General features: G+C 39.3%; 1 protein-coding gene across 4 annotated transcripts in view; it reads right to left on the reverse strand.

Moving 5' to 3' along the window:
• SLCO6A1 (solute carrier organic anion transporter family member 6A1) overlaps positions 1 to 22,969 on the reverse strand; it is a 98,050-nt gene that overhangs the window by 59,989 nt on the left and 15,092 nt on the right. For 3 of the 4 annotated variants that reach the window (XR_007922659.2, XM_051853953.2, XM_002713955.4), the window contains 4 exons: positions 14,652 to 14,837; positions 12,279 to 12,375; positions 8,158 to 8,279; positions 7,226 to 7,332 (listed from right to left, as the gene is read on the reverse strand). Coding sequence is in view for 3 of the 4 variants with exons in the window: in XM_051853953.2 (XP_051709913.2) it covers positions 7,226 to 7,332; positions 8,158 to 8,279; positions 12,279 to 12,375; positions 14,652 to 14,837 (512 nt within the window). In the remaining variant the exon portion in view is untranslated. The remainder of the gene's footprint in view (positions 1 to 7,225; positions 7,333 to 8,157; positions 8,280 to 12,278; positions 12,376 to 14,651; positions 14,838 to 22,969) is intronic. The other variant, XM_051853954.2, reaches the window with a different exon arrangement.

A 22,969-nucleotide genomic window follows, 5' to 3' on the forward strand; every position in this document is an offset into this window, starting at 1 on the left:
CAGGGTGCTGTTTAGGACATTTGCCATTCTATGGGTCTGCTGTGTATCTCACTTCCCATGTTGGATCATTCTCTCTTTTTGATTCTATCAGCTAGTATTTGCAGACACTATTCTTGTTTATGTGATCCCTTTGGTTCTTAGTCCTATCATTACGATCAATTGTGAACAGAAATTGATCACTGGGACTAGTGAGATGGCATTGGTACATGCCACCTCGATGGGATTGAATTCGAATCCCCTGGTATGTTTCTAACTCTACTGTTTGAGGTAAGTCAGCTTGAGCATGTCCCGAATTGCACATCTCTTCCCTCTCTTATTCCCACTCTTATATTTAACAGCAATCACTTTTCAGTTAAGTTTCAGCACTTAAGAAGAATTGTGTATTGATTACAGTATTCAACCAAAAGTATTAAGTAGAACAAACAAACAAAAAAAATACTAAGAGGCATAACATATTAAGCTGCTCATCAACAGTCAGGGTGAGGGCTGATCAAGTCACCGTTTCTCATAGTGTTCATTTCACTTTAACAGGTTTCCTTTTTGGTGCTCAGTTAGTTGTCACCTATCAAGGAGAACAAGTGGTATTTGTCCCTTTGGGATTGGCTCATTTCACTCAACATAATGTTTTCCAAATTCCTAACAGGGATCACTTTTCAGTTAAAATTTAAACACCTAAGAATAATTGTGTGTTAATTACAGAGTTCAACCAATGGTACTAGAACAAAAAAAAAATACTAAAATGGATCAAGTATTACATTGTACATCAACCGTGAGGACCAGAGCTGATCAAGTCACTGTTTCTCATAGTGTCCATTTCACTTCAACAAGTTTCCCCTTTGGTGCTCAGTTAGTTGTCGCCAATCAGGGAGAACATATTTTTTTTCTATTTTTAATTATTTCTTTCCTTCTACTAATTTGAGGTTTGGTTTGTTCTTGTTTTTCTAGGTCCTTGAGATGCATTGATAGCTCATTTATTTGATATATTTCCAATCCCTTGATGTAGGCACTAGTTGCTATAAACTCCACTCTAAGCACTGCTTTTACTTTATTCCATGTTATGATATACAGTGATGTCATCTTCTTTCATTTCTAGCATTTTTTATTTCTCTTTTGATTTTATCTATGGCCCATTGTTCATTGAGGAACATGTTGTTTAGTTTCTATGTGTGCATATATTCTAGTGTTTCTTAGATTGTTAATTCCCAGTCTTTCTATTGTGGTCAGAAAAAATATATCATATGATGTAAATTTTTTTTTTTTAATTTTTGAGACTTGTTTTATGGCCTAGCATATGGATTATCCTAAAGAACGTTCCATACACTGATAAAAAGAATGTGTATTCTGCAACTGTGGGACAAAATGTTCTGTAGATATCAATTAGATAGATTTGGTCCGTATTAGTTGTGTTGTTTCTTTGTTGATATTTTTATAATTGATCAGTTCAGGATGAAAGTGGGTGTTAAAGTCTCCTGTTATTATTGTGTTATAATCTACATCTCCCTTTAGATTCATCAGCATTGGTGTTAACTAGCCAGGCACCCTGGAATTAGGTGAATATATATTTATTATAGTCACATCTCCCTGTTGAATTGATCCCTTAATCATTACATAAAGCCCTTCTTTGACTCCTTTAACAGCTTTTTTTTATGTTAAAGTCTATTTTTTATGATAATAGGATAGTTACACTTAGTCATTTTTCTTTTCATTAGTATGAGATATTTTTTTCCATCCTTTCACTTTCACTCTGCGTGTATCTTTCTTGGTGAGATGTATTTCTTTCAGGCAGCAAATGGATGGGTCTTGTTTTTTAATCCATTTACCCAAGTCTACATCTTTTATTAGAGAATTTAGGCCATTTACATTCAAAGTTATTATTGATAGTAATGACTTGTTCCTGTCATTTTCCTTAAATATTCCTATTGTTCATTTTGGATTTCTTTTGTATCTTTACTAGGAGATTTCCTGCCTTCACATTCTTTCATAATGATGACTACTGTTCTCTGTTTCTGTGTATATCACGTCATAAGTATCATATAAGGCTGAAAGAGTGGTGACAAAATCTTTCAATTTCCGTTTATTTTGTAAGATCATCTTCATTTATAAATGAGAGCTTTGCTGGGCATGGCATTCTGGGTTTCTGGGTTGACAGATTTTTTTTTTCTCATTTAAGACTTGGACTATGTCTCTCCATCTCTCATAGCTTGTAGGGTTTCTGATGAGAAATCAGCTGTTAGTCTAATCAGGGATCCTCTAGAGGTAATCTTTCATACATATTTAAGAAACTTTTCTTTATGTTTTATTGGTGTAAGCTCGACTATAACCTGTTGTTGTGAAGTTCATCTCTGATCACGTCTATTAGGAGTTCTATGTCCTTCCAGCATTAGGTTTTTCCAATCTCCAAATTAGGGAAGTTTTCTATTATGTTTGGTCATTTGATAGTATCCCATAAATCTTGAACATTACTTTCAGTTTTTCTAATTTTTCTTCTTTTTCTCATCCTCCTCCTTTGTCTCCTCCTCCTTCTCTATATTGCCTGACAGATATTTCCAAAGATTTGTCTTCTAACCAGATATTCTTTCTTCTGCCTTACCAAGTCTGTTGTTAAGGCTTTCCACTGTATTTTCTATTTGACATGTTGAATTCTTCATTTCTAATATTTCAGTTTGATTTCTCTTTAATATCTCTATTTCCCAGAAAATTTTCATCCATGTCATGTGTTAATTTCTTTATCTCATGCATTTGCTTGTCTGTGTTGTTCAGTAAACTTATGATCATTCTTTTGAATTCCTTTTGATGCATTTCATCAATCTCTTCATCTTCACATTCTAATATTGAAGTGTTGCTGTGTTTCTTTTGGGGAGTTATATTGTCTTTCTTGTTGTTTCTTGTGTTTCTGTGTTTAGTTTTAGGCATTTCTAGGAAACATCTGGTTTTCTCCTCTGATGGATTTTATCTTTAAAATATGCCTCTGTGGCTTAGTGGAGATTCTGGTCCTTCAGTCGATATCCAGAGATGTATGCTGGGTGGAGCCAGGGAACTCAGGTCAGTGCTTGAGGGTAGGACAAGAGACTAGGGTGACAACCAAGTTGGGGATGGTAGACCTCCTCTATTGCCAGCAGGGAGGAGGGTATGATCTGGTGTGATTACAGCCTCATCCTCTCTCTGTCAATAGTGCCTGGGGTTAGCCCACAGTTGTTATATACCCTATCCACACTGGCACATGAGCCACACAAAGGATCTGTGTCTCTCAGTACCACAAGACTGCCCCATCCACAGAGAGGAATTCCCAGAGCCAGCTGCCTGTCAGTGCTCCACCTTGGCTGTTTGAGTCTAGGTGCCTGCGATAAAGTAGGGAGAGAGGAGTACCTCCTAGTCCTCAGTGGATGCCCTGACCCCTGCCAAAAATCTAGACCAAACTCACAGTCAATGGGAAGATGGATTTATCCCTCTGGTTAGAATCCCCTAGTAGCACAAACGTGTGAGACACATAGTCAATGGGCACCCTTCTTGGGGGATGAGAAGAAAGAAATGTTCTCTCCCTTTATGGGGTTAGGTGGGCACCCTGCCTCGCACAAGTGCTTCAGGCTGCACTCGAAGTCAGTGTGGTCCACAGTGTTCTGCTTCAGGCAATGTTACAGTGGCATGGGCTGCTGCAGTCTTCTCTCACCTCACTTCAAGAAGCTGACAACTCCTCCAGCCCCCAGCCAAGGGGTCACTGGTGGTGTCCCTGCTCACTGCTGTGTAGTTATACTGTTCATGATGCTCCATGGCTTATCTCCTCTTTCCACAGACGTCCCCTGCAAACTTCTCTCTCTCTTCTGGGAATGCAACCACTCCGCCTTTCCTCAGTTACGTTCCCGTGGTCAAAGTAAGCTTGTGTGGATGCCCAGGAACCGGTTGGTAACTGGAACCACCTCTGAACTCTTCTGATTATGAAAATACTTTCAGATCCTCAGGAATATATCAGAACCTTCAAAGTCCAATGTCATTGCACAGATGTACATTTTAAATGTTTGACCCATCTGTTGTTGCCCCAGTAAGAAGTGATGCCTCTAGTGGCTGTGAAGTTGGCCTTTCATACCTGTTTGCCACCGATATCATTATTGTTGACTATAATGCCCCTGATTTTCCATGAGGCCACAAATCAGATCACTCACCTCCTATGGCAGGAAGACTGCCAGCCTTCACACTGATCAGACCATGGAAGTAAAGGAAAAGGGAACAATTTAAATGACGCAGATCTCATTCTTCCAAACAAAGCTCACGAAATTTTCTTGAATAAATGCTTTGGGCTTGTTTTACGCCTCTGGTTAATTTCCACAATTTTGAAATGGTCATTGACAGTTACACCAATTTCACCATCGTTTTTTGGAGGTGAGGATTTGCCAAGGCCCTTATTCTGCCATCCTAGAAGTCCCACCTTCTGACAAACATTAGAGGAAGACATCCTCCAGCTACTGAAGCACACAAGTAGAAGCCTAAGAAGTTGTTATCAGGTAACTATATTATTTTTTTATCCTAATAGTAATGAACAAAGCACACTATTTCCAAGAGATAAATATTGGAATCCACCTGTTATTGTTTCTTGTGTATCAATAATGTAAAAAAAATAAAAATCAAAGCTTAAAACATTTATGTTTAAATTTTGTGATGTTTCTATAAATGTTATCTTAATCATTAACAACATAAAAGAGTTTATCATTAATTGCATTATTTTTGTTTTATTAAAATATGTACATGTACTATTTATAAAAATTAAAATTACAGGGCTGGCGCCATGGCTCACTTGGTTAATCCTCCACCTGCAGTGTCGGCAGCCCGTATGGGCACCGTGTTCTAGTTCCAGTTACTCCTCTTCCAATCCAGCTCTCTGCTGTGGCCCGGGAAGGCAGGGGAGGATGGCCCAAGTGCTTGGGCCCCTGCACCCCCATGGGAGACCAGGAGGAAGCAACTGGCTCCTGACTTCGGATTGGCGCAGCATGGGCCATGGCAGCCAATTGGGGAGTGAACCAACGGAAGGAAGACCTCTCTTTCTCTCTGCCTTTCTTCTCTCTGTATAACTCTGACTTTCAAATAAATAAATAAAATATTTTTAAAAATAACAAGAGTGTCAATTTGTTAAGTCAACAACAGGAGTCACTGTGCACTTACTCTTCATGTAGGATCTTTGTCCTTAGTGGGCTGTACATTGAGATTTAATGCTATAACTAGTACTCAAACAGTATTTTTCACTTTATGTTTCTGGTGGGAGCAAACTGTTGAAATCTTTACTTAATGTGTGCTAAACTGATCTTCTGTATATAAAGAGAATTGAAAATGAATCTTGATGTGAATGGAAGGGGAGAGGGAGTGGGAAAGGGGAGGGTTGCGGGTGGGAGGGACGTTATGGGGGGGAAGCCATTGTAATCCATAAGCTGTACTTTGGAAATTTATATTCGTTAAATAAAAGTTTAAAAAAATTAAAATTACATAAAAATCTTAATGGGAAATCATTAACTACTGTGAATGATTCAGAAGTTCATAAAAAATAAACATTAGGTGAATAGAAACAAGTAAAAAGATTTCTGATTTTATACAATATATCCATTCATTTTATGAATAATCAGACTAATATTATAAAAAGCATGATACATATATGTGTGTATACATTGCATACATAAATTATAATAAATATCTATCAAAGTGCTAAGGAGGGAGAAATATTTTGCCTAGAAATATTTAGTAGGATCTGACAAAGATGTTTTCTTAGAATGCAGAAGAAATGTAAGGATATTTGAAGTAAAGAAATTATCTATATAAATTCACAGAACCATAGAAGGGCCAAATGAGTCCAGGAAAGAAGAAGTTTAACCAGAGTATGTGTCAGACAGGGATAAAATTCTGAGGAAATGAGGGAAGAAAATTCAGTTGATACTTTTTTTTTTCTTTAAAGATTTATTTGAAAGTCAGAGTTACATAGAGAGAGAGAAGGAGAGGCAGAGTGGACAGTGAGAGAGAGAGACAGAGAGAAAGGTCTTCCTTTGCCGTTGGTTCACCCTCCAATGGCCGCCGCTGCAGCCGGCGCACCGCGCTGATCCTGGCAGGAGCCAGGAGCCAGGTGCTTTTCCTGGTCTCCCATGGGGTGCAGGGCCCAAGCACCTGGGCCATCCTCCACTGCACTCCCTGGCCATAGCAGAGAGCTGGCCTGGAAGAGGGGCAACCGGGACAGAATCCGGCGCCCCGACCGGGACTAGAACCCGGTGTGCCGGCGCCGCAAGGTGGAGGATTAGCCTATTGAGCCACGGCGCCGGCCGAGAGAGGTCTTCTATCTGCTGGTTCATTCCCCACTTGGCCGCAAGGCCCGGAGCTGCGCCTGTTCTGAAGCCAAGAGCCAATAACTTTCTCCAGATCTTCCCACATGGGTGCAGGGGCCCAAGGACTTAGGCCATCTCCCACTGCTTTCCCAGGCCATGGCAGAGAGCTGGATTGGAAGTGGAGCAGCCAGGACTTGATCCGGCACCCATATGGGATGCCGGCACTGCAGGCGACAGCTTTACCCACTACACCGTAGTATCGGTCCCCATTTGACACTTTCACAAAGAGTCTGGAAAGTCCCACTAAAAACTTGTGAAATTCATCTGTCATGTAATCTGGGCAGGAACTTGATAAAATTGGTGAGGACTACAATTCTGTAGGCAGCATAGAGAATAAAGTTATGAGTAGGAGAAAATAAGTTAAAAATAATATTAATATTTTGAAGTTTTTATTTTTTCATTCCATAGTATCTGTACCTTAGGCTTTACTTCCCATCTAGAGAAACAAAGAGCTCTTCTCCACTGACACTGAGATATTTTCTGTGACATGATGCTTGTGGGAGTATTTGTTAACTTCTGGAGTTCTCTTCAATGTCATTTAAACAAAATAAAAACCGTAAGGTTTACACTTACACATTATCTGATTAAATGCCTTATTTATTTTCATAGGGGAGAAACAAACACAAAATACTATAAACATAAAGTTAAAAGAAATAGGAAGAAAAGATCAGATACCTTTCTATAACACTAGCGAAGTTCTTGGCAATGCTATTTAGGTAAGCTAGGCCCTATTCTGTGTTATCTGGAAATCTAACAAGACAATTAAGAGGCTCTAGCTTTAAGTTTACAACTTTATTGGTTATTTTCTTAAGTCCATTATTATAAAAATATATAATTCAACTTAATCAGGTTGTACACATAAAATACTTTACCCAAAGTGCAGCAAACAAATCCTTGATACTAGTTCCAAATTCCTTATCTTTGAGATTGTCACTTGAATAAGTCTTTTTACACTTCCCAGCTGTTATCTTTGCTGTACCTACATGTTAACAATTATTTAAAAAAATAAACTTATGGCATGTTCAAAAACGTAAAAAATGAATAAAACACACAAACACACACCCTAATCCTAATAAACCCAGTATTCCCTGGAATTGCAAGTGAGCTATTTTTGAAGAATTGATCAACTTCATTAAAAGACACCTTCTTATAAAACGGTCTTGTCCTCAAGAACATTCTGTGATGACAAAAATACTCTATATTTGTACCATCCAGTACTACAAGCCATTAGTTGAATGTGGCTACTAAATTTTTGAAATGTACCTCCTATGACTGAATAAATGGACTTTTGACTTAGCCTAAAATTTAAGTAGCCACATTTGGCATGTGGCTATCATATTTTGCAGCACAACCCTGGAATATAAAAGAATAATCTTTGATAGTATCAAAAATATTTTGTACCATCAAAATATACTGTTGTACTTCTCTCACTACATGTATTTTTAGTGTTACCAAAATAAGTTTAAGGATGATTATTTCTTCCAACAGTTGAATGAAATACATATATTAAATGATGCGAGTTAAATAGATTTAAATATACTTCATTTTTTAAAAAATACCATCTGGCCTCTAGATATAAAGCATTTTGAAAGGAAATAATGAGAAGCAAAGATATGTAGTAATGAGACTGTGGCGTGAAAATGAAATATTTGGTGACACTGCATCTCTATGACAGGCCACTGCACGTGGAAGTGGCATAGTCATGAAGAAATGTAGCTCATCCGCAGGCTGAGGAAGGGAGTTGAGGAGGGCAGTAGGGGGAAACAGTTATCTCCAATTTAATAAATGAGAATTGTGTAGTCACCTGCTATATTACGTGGAAAGCACAACAGTGGTATTAATGTAGACCATGCAATAAGAGAGGCAAGAAGAAAACTATTCCACCAATTCCACCAGAGTTTTAGATTACCACCACGACCCATATTGCTATAACAGAGAGAAATGAAAAATTTCAACTTTGGGTGTTTTATTAAAAACTAAGTCATAATCAGAGAGAGAAAAGAAACTTTATACGTGAATTTGTCACTGTTGTTTGCTGGTTTTGTTGAGACAGAGTGCTAGCCAGTCCTCCAATTATGTTTCTCTCTTCTTGCTGGATACTAATCTTTGCCCTTTCCTTCCTTTCCCTGGCACTGCTATGGTGAAACAGCAGGCTTGCTCTTTCCTGCTTGACTTTTTTCTCTACCAGAGTCATGTATTTAGAAGACTATACCTTTAACCCTTTCTTTAAAATCATGCCTTGCCTCGACTGGACTGCTCCTTGCTCTCCACTACAGCTCTGGCTGGGCTGTTGCAGGCATTTAGGGAGTGAACAGGATCTCTCCCTTACACCCATAATTAATAAATAAATAAACCTTGCCCCTTTAAATGAAGCACCTAGACTTTTATGGCAAACCCAGCCTTGTAATTTCCACAACTGATCCTTTGGCATTTGACCCTTAATATCACATACATTTTGAATGCCTTTCTTCTAGTCCCTTAAATCAATTCCCAGCTTTGGTGTGGATTCCTCCTTCTAGTGATTATTCCCAATTACTGTTAAGACTGCTTGTTAAGCTCTCTGTCTTCTGTCTTCACAGGTGACTATTGGCAACCAAGACCTGGCACATCCACTGCCTTTCATACAATGAGGAGAATGTGCCCACATTCTACAAGACTACAAACTCTAACTCATGATGACATGGCATTGCAATCTTGATTTATAGTATCTGCCAGTCATATGTGGTTACACGCAGAGATCAACTCTGGATTTTCACTAGAGCTGTAAGATTCTTTCCTAACTATAATATCAAGTTAATATTATAGCTAACTATAATATGTAGTATATTATAATAACAATATAATCGTAACTATAATAGTTCAAAGGATTTTTTGCTTCACTTTTGAACCCAGCTATGCATTCTAACTATATACATTATGCTATTGCATATGATATGATTATTACATGTTTATTTCATTGTATAGCAAGATGACCCACAGAAATCAACTTAGAAAACTATAAAGTGTAAGCGAAGAATTTGATAAGGTTACAATACAGCAGAAATCACATTAGAGATAAAAGAATTAAGTCTAGGCTTAACTAGGCTAATCCTCCACCTGCGGTGCCGCACCCCGGGGTTCTAGTCCTGGTTGGGGCACCAGATTCTGTCCTGGTTGCTCCTCTTCCAGTCCAGCTCTCTGCTGTGGCCCAGGAAGGCAGTGGAGGATGGCCCAAGTGCTTGGGCCCTACGCCTGCATGGGAGACCAGGAGGAAGCACCTGGCTTCCTGGCTTCGGATTGGCTCAACACGCCGGCAGTAACAGCCATTTGGGGGGTGAACCAATGGAAAGGAAGACCTTTCTTTCTGTCTCTCTCTCTCTCTCTCTCACTGTCTAACTCTGCCTGTCAAAAACAAAAACAAAAATAAGAGAAAGGTACTTCCACTTTGACCATGGCCTTGTCTAAATATGATCAGAGTTGGTGAACTCAGGGGGCTCATGACAAGAGCCTAGGGTGATTACTGAGGCCATAAACAAGAGTGTCAATTTGTTAAGTCAACAACAGGAGTCACTGTGCACTTACTCCTCATGTAGGATCTCTGTCCTTAGTGTGCTGTACATTGAGATTTAATGCTATAACTAGTACTCAAACAGTATTTTTCACTTTATGTTTCTGTGTGGGAGCAAACTGTTGAAATCTTTACTTAATGTATGCTAAACTGATCTTCTGTATTTAAAGAGAATAGAAAATGAATCTTGATGTGAATGGAAGGGGAGAGGGAGTGGGAAAGGGGATAGTTGCGGGTTGAGGGACATTATGGGGGGGAAGCCATTGTAATCCATAAGCTTTACTTTGGAAATTTATATTCATTAAATAAAAGTTAAAAAAAAAAAAACAAAAACAAAAGAATTAAGTCTATAGAAAGGGGAAAATTTGATTTATAAAAAAGCTGTTTTAAAATATCAATTTTTAAAAATAAAGAATGATCCATCAAGTTCACCAGTACATTTAAAAATTCCTTTGAGGAAAAAACAATAGAGTCTTGGCCCACACCTCATATTATAGTAAAAAAAGAATATTGAATTTAGATCTAATATAGAAATATATTTCTAAAAGTATTGGAGAATATGCAGTCAAATATTTTATTAATTTTGTAGAGGGTCAGAACTTTTTAAAATATTTATTTGGGAAGCAGGCAGGCAGAGAGGGCTCCTATATGCTGGTTCACTCCCCAAATACACACAGCAGCCAAGATTGGGCTGTGCTGGAAGCCAGTAACTCCATCCACGTCTCTGATGGAATTGGAACCCAGAGCCTTCTGTGGAATGCAGACACTATTTTGGGTAGGGGCGTGTGCCATTATCACTTTTTAGCGTATCCCAAGAATTTTTTTACCCAATATGTAGATATTTTTCACCATTCTAAAAGCAGGAATAGATTCTGAGGCACAGAAGTGATGGATTACATTGGATACATGTATTATGTTTGCTGCCGCAGTTCCACCTGTATTTTTCCCATCCTGCTGTGTTACTTGAAAGGGTGGAACCATACGCACAGACATTACCAGCAGGCTCCTCTCTCCTCTGGCTCCCTGTGTAGGCTTGGCCTGTGTGGGGACTGCAAGAGCTCTGAGGCAGGGTGAGAACAGGAGGAAGCTGAGATCTGGATAGTCGTTCTCATGTCAGTGGTTTAGCTATGACTGTTGAATAAAAGGCCATGTTTCCCCCTCTACAGTCATTTATTTAGCTGTCTGTATAGTCTACTGTACTTCTGACTCCTCTTGTCTTTTCAGGTCTTAAAGTGATACTGGCTCTTTTCTTTTGCTAAATTCTTAGTATGAACTCTTCCTGTTCAGATATATTTAAGTTTTTTTCATATGATTTAAATAGCCCTTTTTATTAAATTATATTGTTAAATTATCCAAAAAGAGTATGTTATCAGGACTGTAATTCATACATAATTCATACATACATTTATTGGGCCTCTTGTTTTTGTTTAATTTGAATGTGTTGTTCATGTCCTTTCTTGTTTCATATTGATTCATTATTTCTTGCAGATTAGTAGAAATTCTTCACGTATTATAGATGTTAATTATTTGCTGGGTACATGACAAATGAGTTCTTTCAATTGTCTTTAAATTTTAGTTTCCTGTCTGTATTAAGAAGTTCTTGGGGTAGATGCTTAGTCTGGAGGGTAAAATGCCATTGTACATGTCCCTGTCCTATAATAGTGTCCCAATTCCACAGAAGCTCTGAATGGGAAACACTTTGGCTCAGAGCTCCGGAAGGCATGTCAGAAGTCCCCAGGGGGTTCATGTGAACTTGAGGCCTGCTCCTCAACCAGTGACGACCAGATGTGAGCGGGTATGCATGCCAGCTCCTGTACGCAGCTGTTGGGACAACTCTGAGACACGTTCTATACTGTACCTCAGAGTCCTCCAGTGGGATTGAGCCCTAACTGTCCCAAGCAGTAAACCACTTCACAAAAAGGAACTATTACCTTCCTGCCATTCTGCTGCTCACCTCCCCACTAGCCCACCGTACTTCGTGGTATCATCTTTCATGTGTTCATTTAAATACATATAAAATATGTTGCTATCTTTGCTTGAAATATAATTTAAAACATTACCTATAATGAAAATCTTACTACTAATTCCTCCTAATTTTTTATTAAATCATATGAAATGTACCATCTTAACCATTTTTCCATATACAGGAATGTTACCTATGTACCACATTATTTGCCACAGACCTTTTTCATATTGCAAAACTGAAATTCCATGCATTGCTTCTAATTCATATGAACATATGTGCAATATTAATCACATTTGCCTGCATTTTTCTAAAAATATGGGTCTTACAAATTTAATATATAAATACATGGTTGTAAGCTATGCTATCTAGTCAATAAATATTTCATAGAATGTAAACCAAGAAAATGACTTACTTTCTGGAAGAAGTACTGTTCTCAGCAACCTTAACGAGTGGTGCTCCCATTGCATGACCACAGGCATATCCAAATATTATTGCAGCTTCTGCAAAACCTACAAATGATTATTGAGCATCAAGCAACTTCTAAACCAGCTCTGTCTTAAAATGATTAAAATGACTGACTTAAATAGACCACTTTCTGAGTACTTTTCCTGGCATTCTTTTTCAATATTTACTTTTTTTCTTATTAAAAGACAATGGAACACAGAGAGAAATCTTCCACCCCCCCAATTCACTTCCCAAATGTCTACAGCAGCAGGCCAGGGCCAGGCTGAAACCAGGAGACCAGAATTCCATCTGGGTCTGCCATGCGGGTGGCAGAGACTGAAGTACTTGAGAGCCATCAGCTGCTCCCTCCCAGGCATGTTCGAGAGGAGCTGGATCAAAAGCAGAAGTGGAGACAGGACTCAATCCCAAGCACTCTGATGGAGACCCAGGCATTGCAAGCTGCAGCTTAATCCAGTGTATCACAAGTTGTACCCCACATTCTGAATGAGTGTTAGCAGATGTCTCTAAAGGAAGAGAACCAATAGGAGATATTTATAACGTATATGTGTGCTGTGCATGCGCGTTTGTGAGAGAGACAGAGAGAGAGACTTATTTTAAGCAATTGGTTGATACAATCACGAGGTCTAATAACTCCCAAATGTAAAGGGGAGGTCAGCAGGATGGAAAATTAAATAACAATTAATTGTCCAGTCTCAAGACAGAACTGATTCATGTTCAAGAAAATTTAGACTTTATGTCTATACAGCCATCAGTTGATTGGAAGAGATTATTCACATTATGGAAGTAACACACTTTACTAAAAAATCTACTGACTATGGGGCTGGCGTTGTGGAGGAGTGGGTTAAGCCACCTCCTGTGAAGCTAGCATCTCATTTGGTCTCTGATTCGTGTCCCAGCTGCTCCACTTCCAATTCAGCTCCCTGCTACTTCATTGGGGAAAGCAGTGGAAGATGGCCCAAGTGTTTAGGCCCCTGGCACCCACATGGGAGATTCAGATGAAGCTCCACGGCCATTGTGGCCATTTTGAACTGGCAGATAGAAGATTTATCTGCGTCTGCCTCTCTCTCTGCCTGTAACTTTGCCTTTCAAATAAATAAATACATTTTTTTTAAAAAAATCTGCTTCTTGTTTGACCAAATAACTTGGTTCCATAATGTAGCCAAGCTGATGCATTAAACTAATCATAGCACATTATCCAATGGATGTATTTAAAAAACATAACGCAATTACATAATTTGTTGCCTTTATTTAATTTATATGCTTATGCTTAATATAAATATTAATTCTCTCATTTAATTTTAATTTGTGGTACTATAGTAAGATGAGATCTTGTCATTGGTATCCCTCACCTTAGCTGAGAGAGGACCAAAAGTGCCAACAGAGTAAGCTTCTCCCTACAGTGGGTAGATGCATGTTTTTATTGCTTGCTATTCAGTAGAACCAAAAAGAAAAAAAAAGCACAAATTTGAGTATCATCTATTTTAATACGAACATGACTTTTCTTATCTCTGTTAGAAAATGATTATTTTATTGGAGAATATTATTTTTATACCACCTTTACACATAAAAACAAGTTTATATCTTTTGTTTTCAAAAATAATAGTTACTAGGGCCAGCATGGTAACACAGCAGGTAAGACTGCTGCCTGTTTTGCCCGCATCCCAAGTGGGTGCCAGTTGGTGTCCCAGCTGCTTCACTTTCTATCCATCTCCCTGTTAGTGCATAGGAAAAGCCTCAGAAGACAGCCCAAGTGCTTGGCCCCTTAAACCCACATGGCAGACACAGATGAAACTCCTGGATCCAGGTTGTGGCCTGGCCTAGCCCTGGCTGTTGTGGCCATCTGGGAAGTGAACCAATGGATAGAATCAATCTCTCTCTCTCTCTCTCTCTCTCTCTCTCTCTCTTTCTCTGTAACTCTGATTTTCAAAATAAATAAAGCTTTCAAAAAACATAGTTACCTAATCCTGTAAATAAACAATCTACCAGGGCTAAAATCTATTAAACACAAAAAGTACAGATTATTCTAAGATATACCCAGAGTTAGAGTTACTAGTTGTAGGAGAGAGTAGCATAAGACATTGTTAATAGGAGACACTACACTGTATTCAATTAAATAGCATATGACTTCTGTTCTTGATAGGATGAACATATTTTGGTGTTCAGTTAACTTAAACATATCAGAGACCCAAAAGACATTTAGTTTATGCAAAGTCATCATAAGGGCCAGCAGTTAGTACTGCCATATGATTTTAGATATATACACCAAAGTACAGAAGTTCAATGAAAACTCAACCAAAGTGGAAGATAAGCAAACACTTGCCTAAATAGATGCCAGACGAGTGTGTGTCGACGCTGTCATAAAGAAAGGTGACTGCAAGGATGTAAAGAGGCATTCCTGCTATTCCCTGCACAGTCTGCCCGAGGATGAATAAGAATACATATTTTGACTGAAATAATGACGTGCTTTTTGGGCAAATATCGAGGACCTTCGTTTCGTCACAAATATCTTTTGAAAAGATAATTACATTGTTGTTAATTTAATTAAAGTCAAATATAAACACATATAAAGTAGTTTATCAAATATTTACACTTTCCAAAATTATGTTTTTCTCTTTTAGTTAACACTCTATGCACATTGAATGCAGCAGTACAATTATCACATTTTCAGGAAAACACCATAATTAAAGTAAACCTATACTAGAAAAGTGTGTGGATCATAAACCAAAGCATAAGTGTGCAAGCATGATTGTGCATACACAGGTGTGCATCAATGTGTGCTTGTACCTATACATTTACATACACATAATATATATTATATATGTATATACACATAGACTTTCCTCTTTAGTGCAGGGTCCAGGTCCTTGGACTGTTGACTCCAAGATAAAAGGATTTCTAATGTGGGGTGTGTGTTTGGTACAGCGGTTAAGACACCTCTTGGGGCACTCACATGCCCTATTAAAGTGCTTGGGCTTAAGTTTCAACTCCACTCTGACTCCTGCTAATGCATTCCTCCCTGGGAGGCAGCAGGTGATGGCTCAGATATCTGTGTCCCTGACACCCACAGGGTCAGATCTGGATTGCATTCCTGCTCCTGGCTTTGGTCTGGTTCAGCTCTAGCTGTTGTAGGCATTTAGGGAGTGAACCAGTGAATGGGAAATCTCTCTCTCTCTCTCTCTCTCTCTCCCCCCCACCTTCCCTCCCTCCTCCCTCCCTCTCAAAGTTTTTAAAGTATTTCTAATGTTGTAAATCATCTTATTTATTGAAGATTACCTTCTATTTTTGAAGATTGTATTTATTTATTTGAGAGGTAGAGTTACAGACAGTGAGAGGGAGAGACAGAGAGAAAGGACTTCCTTCCATTGGTTCACTCCCCAAATGGCCTCAATGGCCGGAGCTGCACTGAACCGAAACCAGGAGCCAGGTGCTTCTTCCCAGTCTCCCATGTGGGTGCAGGGGCCCAAGGACTTGGGCCATCTTTTACTGCTTTCCCAGGCCATAGCAGCATTGGTTCACTCCCCAAATGGCCACAGTGGCCGGAGCTACGCCCGATCCAAATCCAGGAGCCAGGTGCTTCTTCCCAGTCTCCAATGTGGGTGCAGGAGAACAAGGACTTTGGCCCATCTTTTACTCTTTCCCAGGCCACAGCAGAGAGCTAGATTGGAAGAGGAGCAGCTGGGACTGGAACCGGTGCCCATAGGGGATGCCAGTGCCACAGGCAGAGGATTAACCCCGCTACGCCATGGCGATGGCCAAAAGATTACCTTATGACTTGAGTTCTACATCCACTTGTTTAGTAATTTTTACATTAACTTTGTGTTACTCTGCTTACATAATTTCCCACAATTAATTTCTCACTGAATTTTAAGACAAGGGCTAATAAGTTTATTAATCATGCATTTGAAGTGATATTTGCATGATTGTGTGCTCTTCTCTAGCCACATACAACTTGAAAATATAGGTGCAGAGTGCGGAGGAGAGTTGATTGTAGTAAGTTTACAATTTTACCAAGTGATTGCGTGATTTGAAAGACATCAAATGAGTGACATAAGGAATGATTGGGAGATGCTGGGATAATGAAACGGAGCAGGATCAGTGGATTGTTAAATTAAATTACATTAAAAAATATTTGTTATAGTCATTACATGATTATCCATTAAATTTGAATTATCTCACTTTGCAGCATATTTCTTACGGTTTTTAAAATTTGTATGTTTATAGAATAGTACAAAATAAATATCCACATATTTGCACTTGTTATTAGACTGGTAGTTCCACACAACACTATTGGATCACACTGGTTGTGAACATTGGAAGTTAAATTTGACAAGTATTCTTTTTTTTTAAATTTTTTTTTTTTGACAGGCAGAGTGGACAGTGATAGAGAGAGAGAGACAGAGAGAAAGGTCTTCCTTTGCCGTTGGTTCACCCTCAAATGGCCGTCGCGGTCGGTGCGCTGCAGCCGGTGCACCGCGCTGATCCGATGGCAGGAGCCAGGTGCTTCTCCTGGTCTCCCATGGGGTGCAGGGCCCAAGGACCTGGGCCATCCTCCACTGCACTCCCTGGCCACAGCAGAGAGCTGGCCTGGAAGAGGGACAACCAGGATAGACTCCGACGCCCCGACCGGAACTAGAACCCGGTGTGCCGGCGCTGCTAGGTGGAAGATTAGTCTAGTGAGCCGCGGCGCCGGCTGATAAGTGTTCTTAAAATGTTATTGTGGGAAACCTTAAGCTGCAGATTGCAAAATAGAACACAGATATTTTCAGCTGGTTTACTTTTGTGTGTGTGATAGCTGATCCCTGTGTCTTAGGATAAAGTCCCTAGAAATGTATTTCAAATGCTGGTAATTCACTTATGATCTGTCAAGCCTCTTCATTCCTTAAATCCTCTCCCTTCATGCACTACACTAGTTCTACCTTACTTACTCATTTTAAATGTCAAATGTAGTAACTACAAATCACTCACTGCAATGCCAAACACCTACACTCTAACCATCCCTACCTTTCCAGTCCACTCCCTCTAGAAACCCAATTCCAATAATAATCGTTAAAACTCACCAGGACCCACAATCCACTGATCCTGCTCCTTTTCATTATCCCAGCGTCTCCCAATCATTCCTTATGTCACTCATTTGATGTCTTTCAAATCACGCAATCACTTGGTAAAATTGTAAACTTACTACAATCAACTCTTCTCCCCACTCTGCACCTATATTTTCAAGTTGTATGTGGCTAGAGAAGAGCACACAATCATGCAAATATCACTTCAAATGCATGATTAATAAACTCAAAGAATGGACTGGCACTGTGGCATGGTAGGTTAAGCCTCTGCCGGTGGGGTGGCACCAGCATCCCACATGGGCACCAGTTGGAGTCCCAGCTGCTCCACTTCTGATGCTGCTCTCTGCTGATGGCTTAGCAGATCACCCAAGTGCTTGGGCCCCTGCACCTTTGTGGGAGTCCTGGAAGAAACCATTGTTGTCATTTGGAGAGTAAACCAGCAGATGAAAGATCTCTCTCTCTCTCTTTCTCTCTCCATCTCTCGGTCTGTAACTCTGCCTCTCACATAACTAACTCTTTAAAAAATAATAAATAAACAAACATACAAACTCAAGGAGGTCCTTCATGCTCCTGATAACAATAAATTGTGTCCCCAACCTATGTACACTGCTTTCTCATTGAAAGCTCATTTGTTTCCATTCTCCTAGGGGTGACAGTACTGAGCATCCTATTGTCCAACTTCTTAAAAATAATGTTTCCACTAGTAGTATAAAACTACTAATTTAATGCTATTTTTAAAAAGTTTATTATGGACTATAAATTATATGACCACTGGAAATAGCAACCAATAGAGCAAAGAATTTCAAGAAGGAGGAATTAGTCAATATTACAAAATATTGGTGATAGTTGAAGAAATATATAAGATTTTTATAATATCAATTTGCACTAATTGTCTTGATGACTTGGTAAAAATAATTCTACACCACTCTGGATTCAAAACAGGTTAAAGTGAGCCAAATAAAGAATAGGGGAGATAAACATCTGGGTGCATGAACAATTCTTTCAAAATATGTGTCAGTGAAATTGAAGAGTTTGGACAAAGTAACATAAAAAGGACTTTATGTTTACTATTATTTTATTATTTAAGAATTGGAATAACTGTGGCACCTTTGAGGACTAATGAGTGGACACCAACAGACGTGGAGAATTTTCCGAGAGGTGATCACCAATGGAACAAAGTCCCCCAAGAAGCCAGAGAGCGGGTACATTTAGCAGGAGGACATGGCTCATGCTTTAACAGGCAGGAAGAAGTCAAGCATGTCAACATGCAAATATAGGTGGAATTATAAATTCTACGTTGAGAAGTTAAATCAGGGCTGGCACCATGGCTCACTTGGTTAATCCTCCGCCTGTGGCACCGGCATCCCATATGGGTGCTGGGTTCTAGTCCTGGTTGCTCCTCTTCCAGTCCAGCTCTCTGCTGTGGTCCGGGAAGGCAGGGGAGGATGGCCCAAGTGCTTGGGCCCCTGCACCCGCATGGGAGACCAGGAGGAAGCACCTGGCTCCTGGCTTCGGGTCGGCGTAGCTCCGGCCATAGCAGCCATTTGGGGGGTGAACCAATGGAAGGAAGACCTTTCTCTCTATCTCTCTCTCTCACTGTCTGTAACTCTACCTATCAAATAAATAAATAAAAATCTTTTTAAAAAAAGTTAAATCAATTTTCTTTTACAATATGTAGTTTCTATCCTAACATGGAAGAACTAAGCAAATAGTCTAAAATTCTTGTAGGTTAAAAAAAGGTTTTCAGGTGAACAGGTCCAACTGAGAACACAAAATGAGCTTGACAGCACAAATTTATTATAGGACTAATCAGCAGTCCAAGTACTGTTAATATAAAAGATGCATGTTGGGGTCAAAGCTTTACAGGCCAGAGACGAAAAAAGGGCCTTGAGACAAGAGAGCTTTAGGATAATGATTAGAGTGAGTCTGGAACATAATACTTCAGATAAGGAACAACAAATATCAAAAAACAAAAGGAAGAAACAAGGACTATCTGATACATGGGGAAAGTATATATCACTGTACTGAAGGTTGACTGAGAAATATAAACTATAAATAAAGGAAGTAATAACTATAAATAAATATAAACTATAAATAAAGGTAGCATATGATAGAGGAAGAAAGAATCACTACACTGGGGCCAGTGCCGTGGCTCACTTGGTTAATCCTCTGCCTGTGGCACCAGCATCCCATATAGGCGCCGGGTTCTAGTCCCAGTCGCTTCTCTTCCAGTCCAGCTCTCTGCTGTGGCCTGGGGAAGGCAGTTGGAGGATGGCCCAAGTGCTTGGGTCCTTGCACCCGCATAGGAGACCAGGAAGAAGCACCTGGCTCCTGGCTTCAGATCGGCGCAGCACCAGCCGTAGCAGCCATTTGGGGAGTGAACCAACGGAAAGGAAGACCTTTCTCTTTGTCTCTCTCTCTCTCACTGTCTATAACTCTACCTGTTAAATAAATAAATAGAATCACTACACTGGAGGTCATAGTGTAAGGGAAAAAAATTGTTTTTGTTACATGAGTAACAAAGAGCTGGACCAGCGATGTTAAGGGAATTCTCCGTAAAGGGACAGTGTACAGAAACCGTGGGTATGTGTGGGTACTCACTTAAATTTAAGCTGTAGAATAAAGATCAGAATGTGACACATTGAACTAGTACAGAAAACTTAGTTTTCACTTGAGTTTGTTTTGCACACACACACACACACACAAAAGTGCAGAACAAATGCATAGTTTCTCATAGTACACTTTTTCTGCACCATAACAGTTTTTGGGGGCCAGCATTGTGGGATAGTGGATTAAGCCACCACTTTTGAAGATGACATCCTATATCAGAGTGCCAGCTCATGGCCAACTACTCTGCATCCAATCCACTTTTTTGCTAAAGTGCCTGAGAAGGCCTCTGTCAGGACCAGGCCTCTGACCAGGATGGAATTGCTGACTCTTGGCTAACTCAGACTCCACTATTGTGGGCATTTGGGTAGTGAATCAGCAGATAGACTTCTCGCTCTTTGTCTGTTGAAAATACAATTGACACCAACATACTCACTAAAAAAGGAGACAGAAACATCGAGCAACAAAATGACGGGTCTTAGTTCTTATCTATCAATACTATCTTCAAATGTAAATGGACTAAATTCACCAGACTTAGGTTGGCTGAATGGATAAAAACCATAACCCCACTATATGGTGCCTACAAGAAACTCACTTCACAAACAATGATACACATGGGCTGAAAGTGAAATGTTGGAAAAAGTTATACCAGGCAAATGAAAACCAAAAGCAAGCAGGCATAGCTATCCTGATATCAGATAAAACAGGATTCAAATAAAAATTATAAAAAGCCATTGTAACCCATGAGTCGTACTTTGGAAATTTATATTCATTAAATAAAAGATAAAAAAAAAAAAAAAAAGACATAAAGAGGACAGTATACTTTGATAAAAATTCAATTCAGCAAGAAGTCATAAGAATCATGAAAATATATACATTCAACACAGGATGACTCAGACATATACAGAAAATACTATTAGACCTAAAGGCAGAGGAATACTCCAATAGAATAATAGCAGTTGACTTCAACACCCCACTCTCATCAATGACCAGATCATCCAGACAAAAAAATCAATGAAGATACATCAGAGTTGAAACATACTATTGAGCAAATGGATCTAATAAACAATCACAGGACATTTAACCCAACAGTCACAGAATGCTTACTCTTCTCATTGGCACATGGAACACTTTCCAGAAAAGACCACAAATTAGGTCAAAAGCCAAGAGCAAATTTAAAAAGATTGAAATCATATCATGTGTCTTCTCAATCATAAACAAAACTAGAAGTCAACAATAAGAACAATAGGATACTCATAAATACTTGGAAATTAAACAACAAGCCACTGAAAGATCAATGGGTCACTGAAGAATCAAAAATGAAATGAAAAATTTTCTTGAAATAAATAAAAATGAAAATACAACATATCAAAACCTGTGGCATACAGCAAAAGCAATGTTAAGTCTGAAACATATTGCATTACATTCTTACATTTAAAAAAAGAGAAATGTCTCAAAGATTTAATGATGCATCTTGAGGACATATAAGACAAGAACAAACCAAACCCTAAATTAACAGGAGGTGAGGGGCCGGCGCCGCAGCTCAATAGGCTAATCCTCCACCTAGTGGTGCCGGCATACCGGGTTCCAGTCCCGGTCGGGGCGCCGGATTCTGTCCCGGTTGCCCCTCTTCCAGGCCAGCTCTCTGCTGTGGCCAGGGAGTGCAGTGGAGAATGGTCCAAGTGCTTGGGCCCTGCACCCCATGAGAGACCAGGAGAAGCACCTGGCTCCTGGCTTCGGATCAGCGCGGTGCACCGGCCGCAGCGCGCCGGTCCCGGCAGCCATTGGAAGGTGAACCAACGGCAAAGGAAGACCTTTCTCTCTGTCTCTCTCTCACTGTCCACTCTGCCTGTCAAAAAACAAAACATAAAATGGCAGATGTCCTAAACAGCACTCTGGCCTCAGAATCAGCCCTTAAGGCATGCGGATCCGGCTGAAAAGCCCATGAGAATATTTCAGGCATGGATAGCCAAGACACTCTGGGAAAAAAAAAAAAAAAAAAAAAAAAAAAAACCCTAAATGAAAGATCTCTGCGAGTGAGATCCCAGTGGAAAGAATGGGTCATCAAAGAAGGAGGTACCTTTCTCTGAAGGGAGGAGAGAAATTCCACTTTGACCATGGCCTTGTCTAAATATGATCAGAGTCAGTGAACTCAGGGGGATTCCATAGCCTTGGCAGCTCATGACAAGAGCCTAGGGTGATTACTGAGGCCATAAACAAAAGTGTCAATTTGTTAAGTCAACAACAGGAGTCACTGTGCACTTACTCCTCATGTAGGATCTCTGTCCTTAGTGTGCTGTACATTGAGATCTAATGCTATAACTAGTACTCAAACAGTATTTTTCACTTTATGTTTCTGTGTGGGAGCAAACTGTTGAAATCTTTACTTAATGTATGCTAAACTGATCTTCTGTATATAAAGAGAATTGAAAATGAATCTTGATGTGAATGGAAGGGGAGAGGGAGTGGGAAAGGGGAGGGTTTTGGGTGGGAGGGACGTTATGGGGGGGAAGCGATTGTAATCCATAAGCTGTACTTTGGAAATTTATATTCATTAAATAAAAGTTTGAAAGCAAAAAAAATCATGAAATTCAAAAACAAAACAAAACAAAAACAAAACAAAAACCAGGAGGTGAGGAATAATAAGGATTAGAGCAGAAATAAATGGAATTGAATCTAAGAAACACAAAAGATGAACAAAACAAAAAGTTGGTTTTTTGATAACATAAACAAAATACATAAATCTCTAGCCAGACTAACAAAAAAAGAAAAAAAAACAAGTAAATGTAATTAGGGATAAAAAAACACATTACAACTGACATCACTGAAATACAAAGAATCATAAGAAACTAGTATAAATAACTATTTGCCAATAAACTGGAAAACCTCAAAGAAATGGATAAATTCCTAGATTCATATAACCTACCAAGATTGCATCAAGATGATATAGACGATCTAAACAGACCCATAA

The sequence above is a fragment of the Oryctolagus cuniculus genome, chromosome 14 (genome assembly GCF_964237555.1).
Source record: "Oryctolagus cuniculus chromosome 14, mOryCun1.1, whole genome shotgun sequence".
Lineage (NCBI taxonomy): Eukaryota > Metazoa > Chordata > Mammalia > Lagomorpha > Leporidae > Oryctolagus > Oryctolagus cuniculus.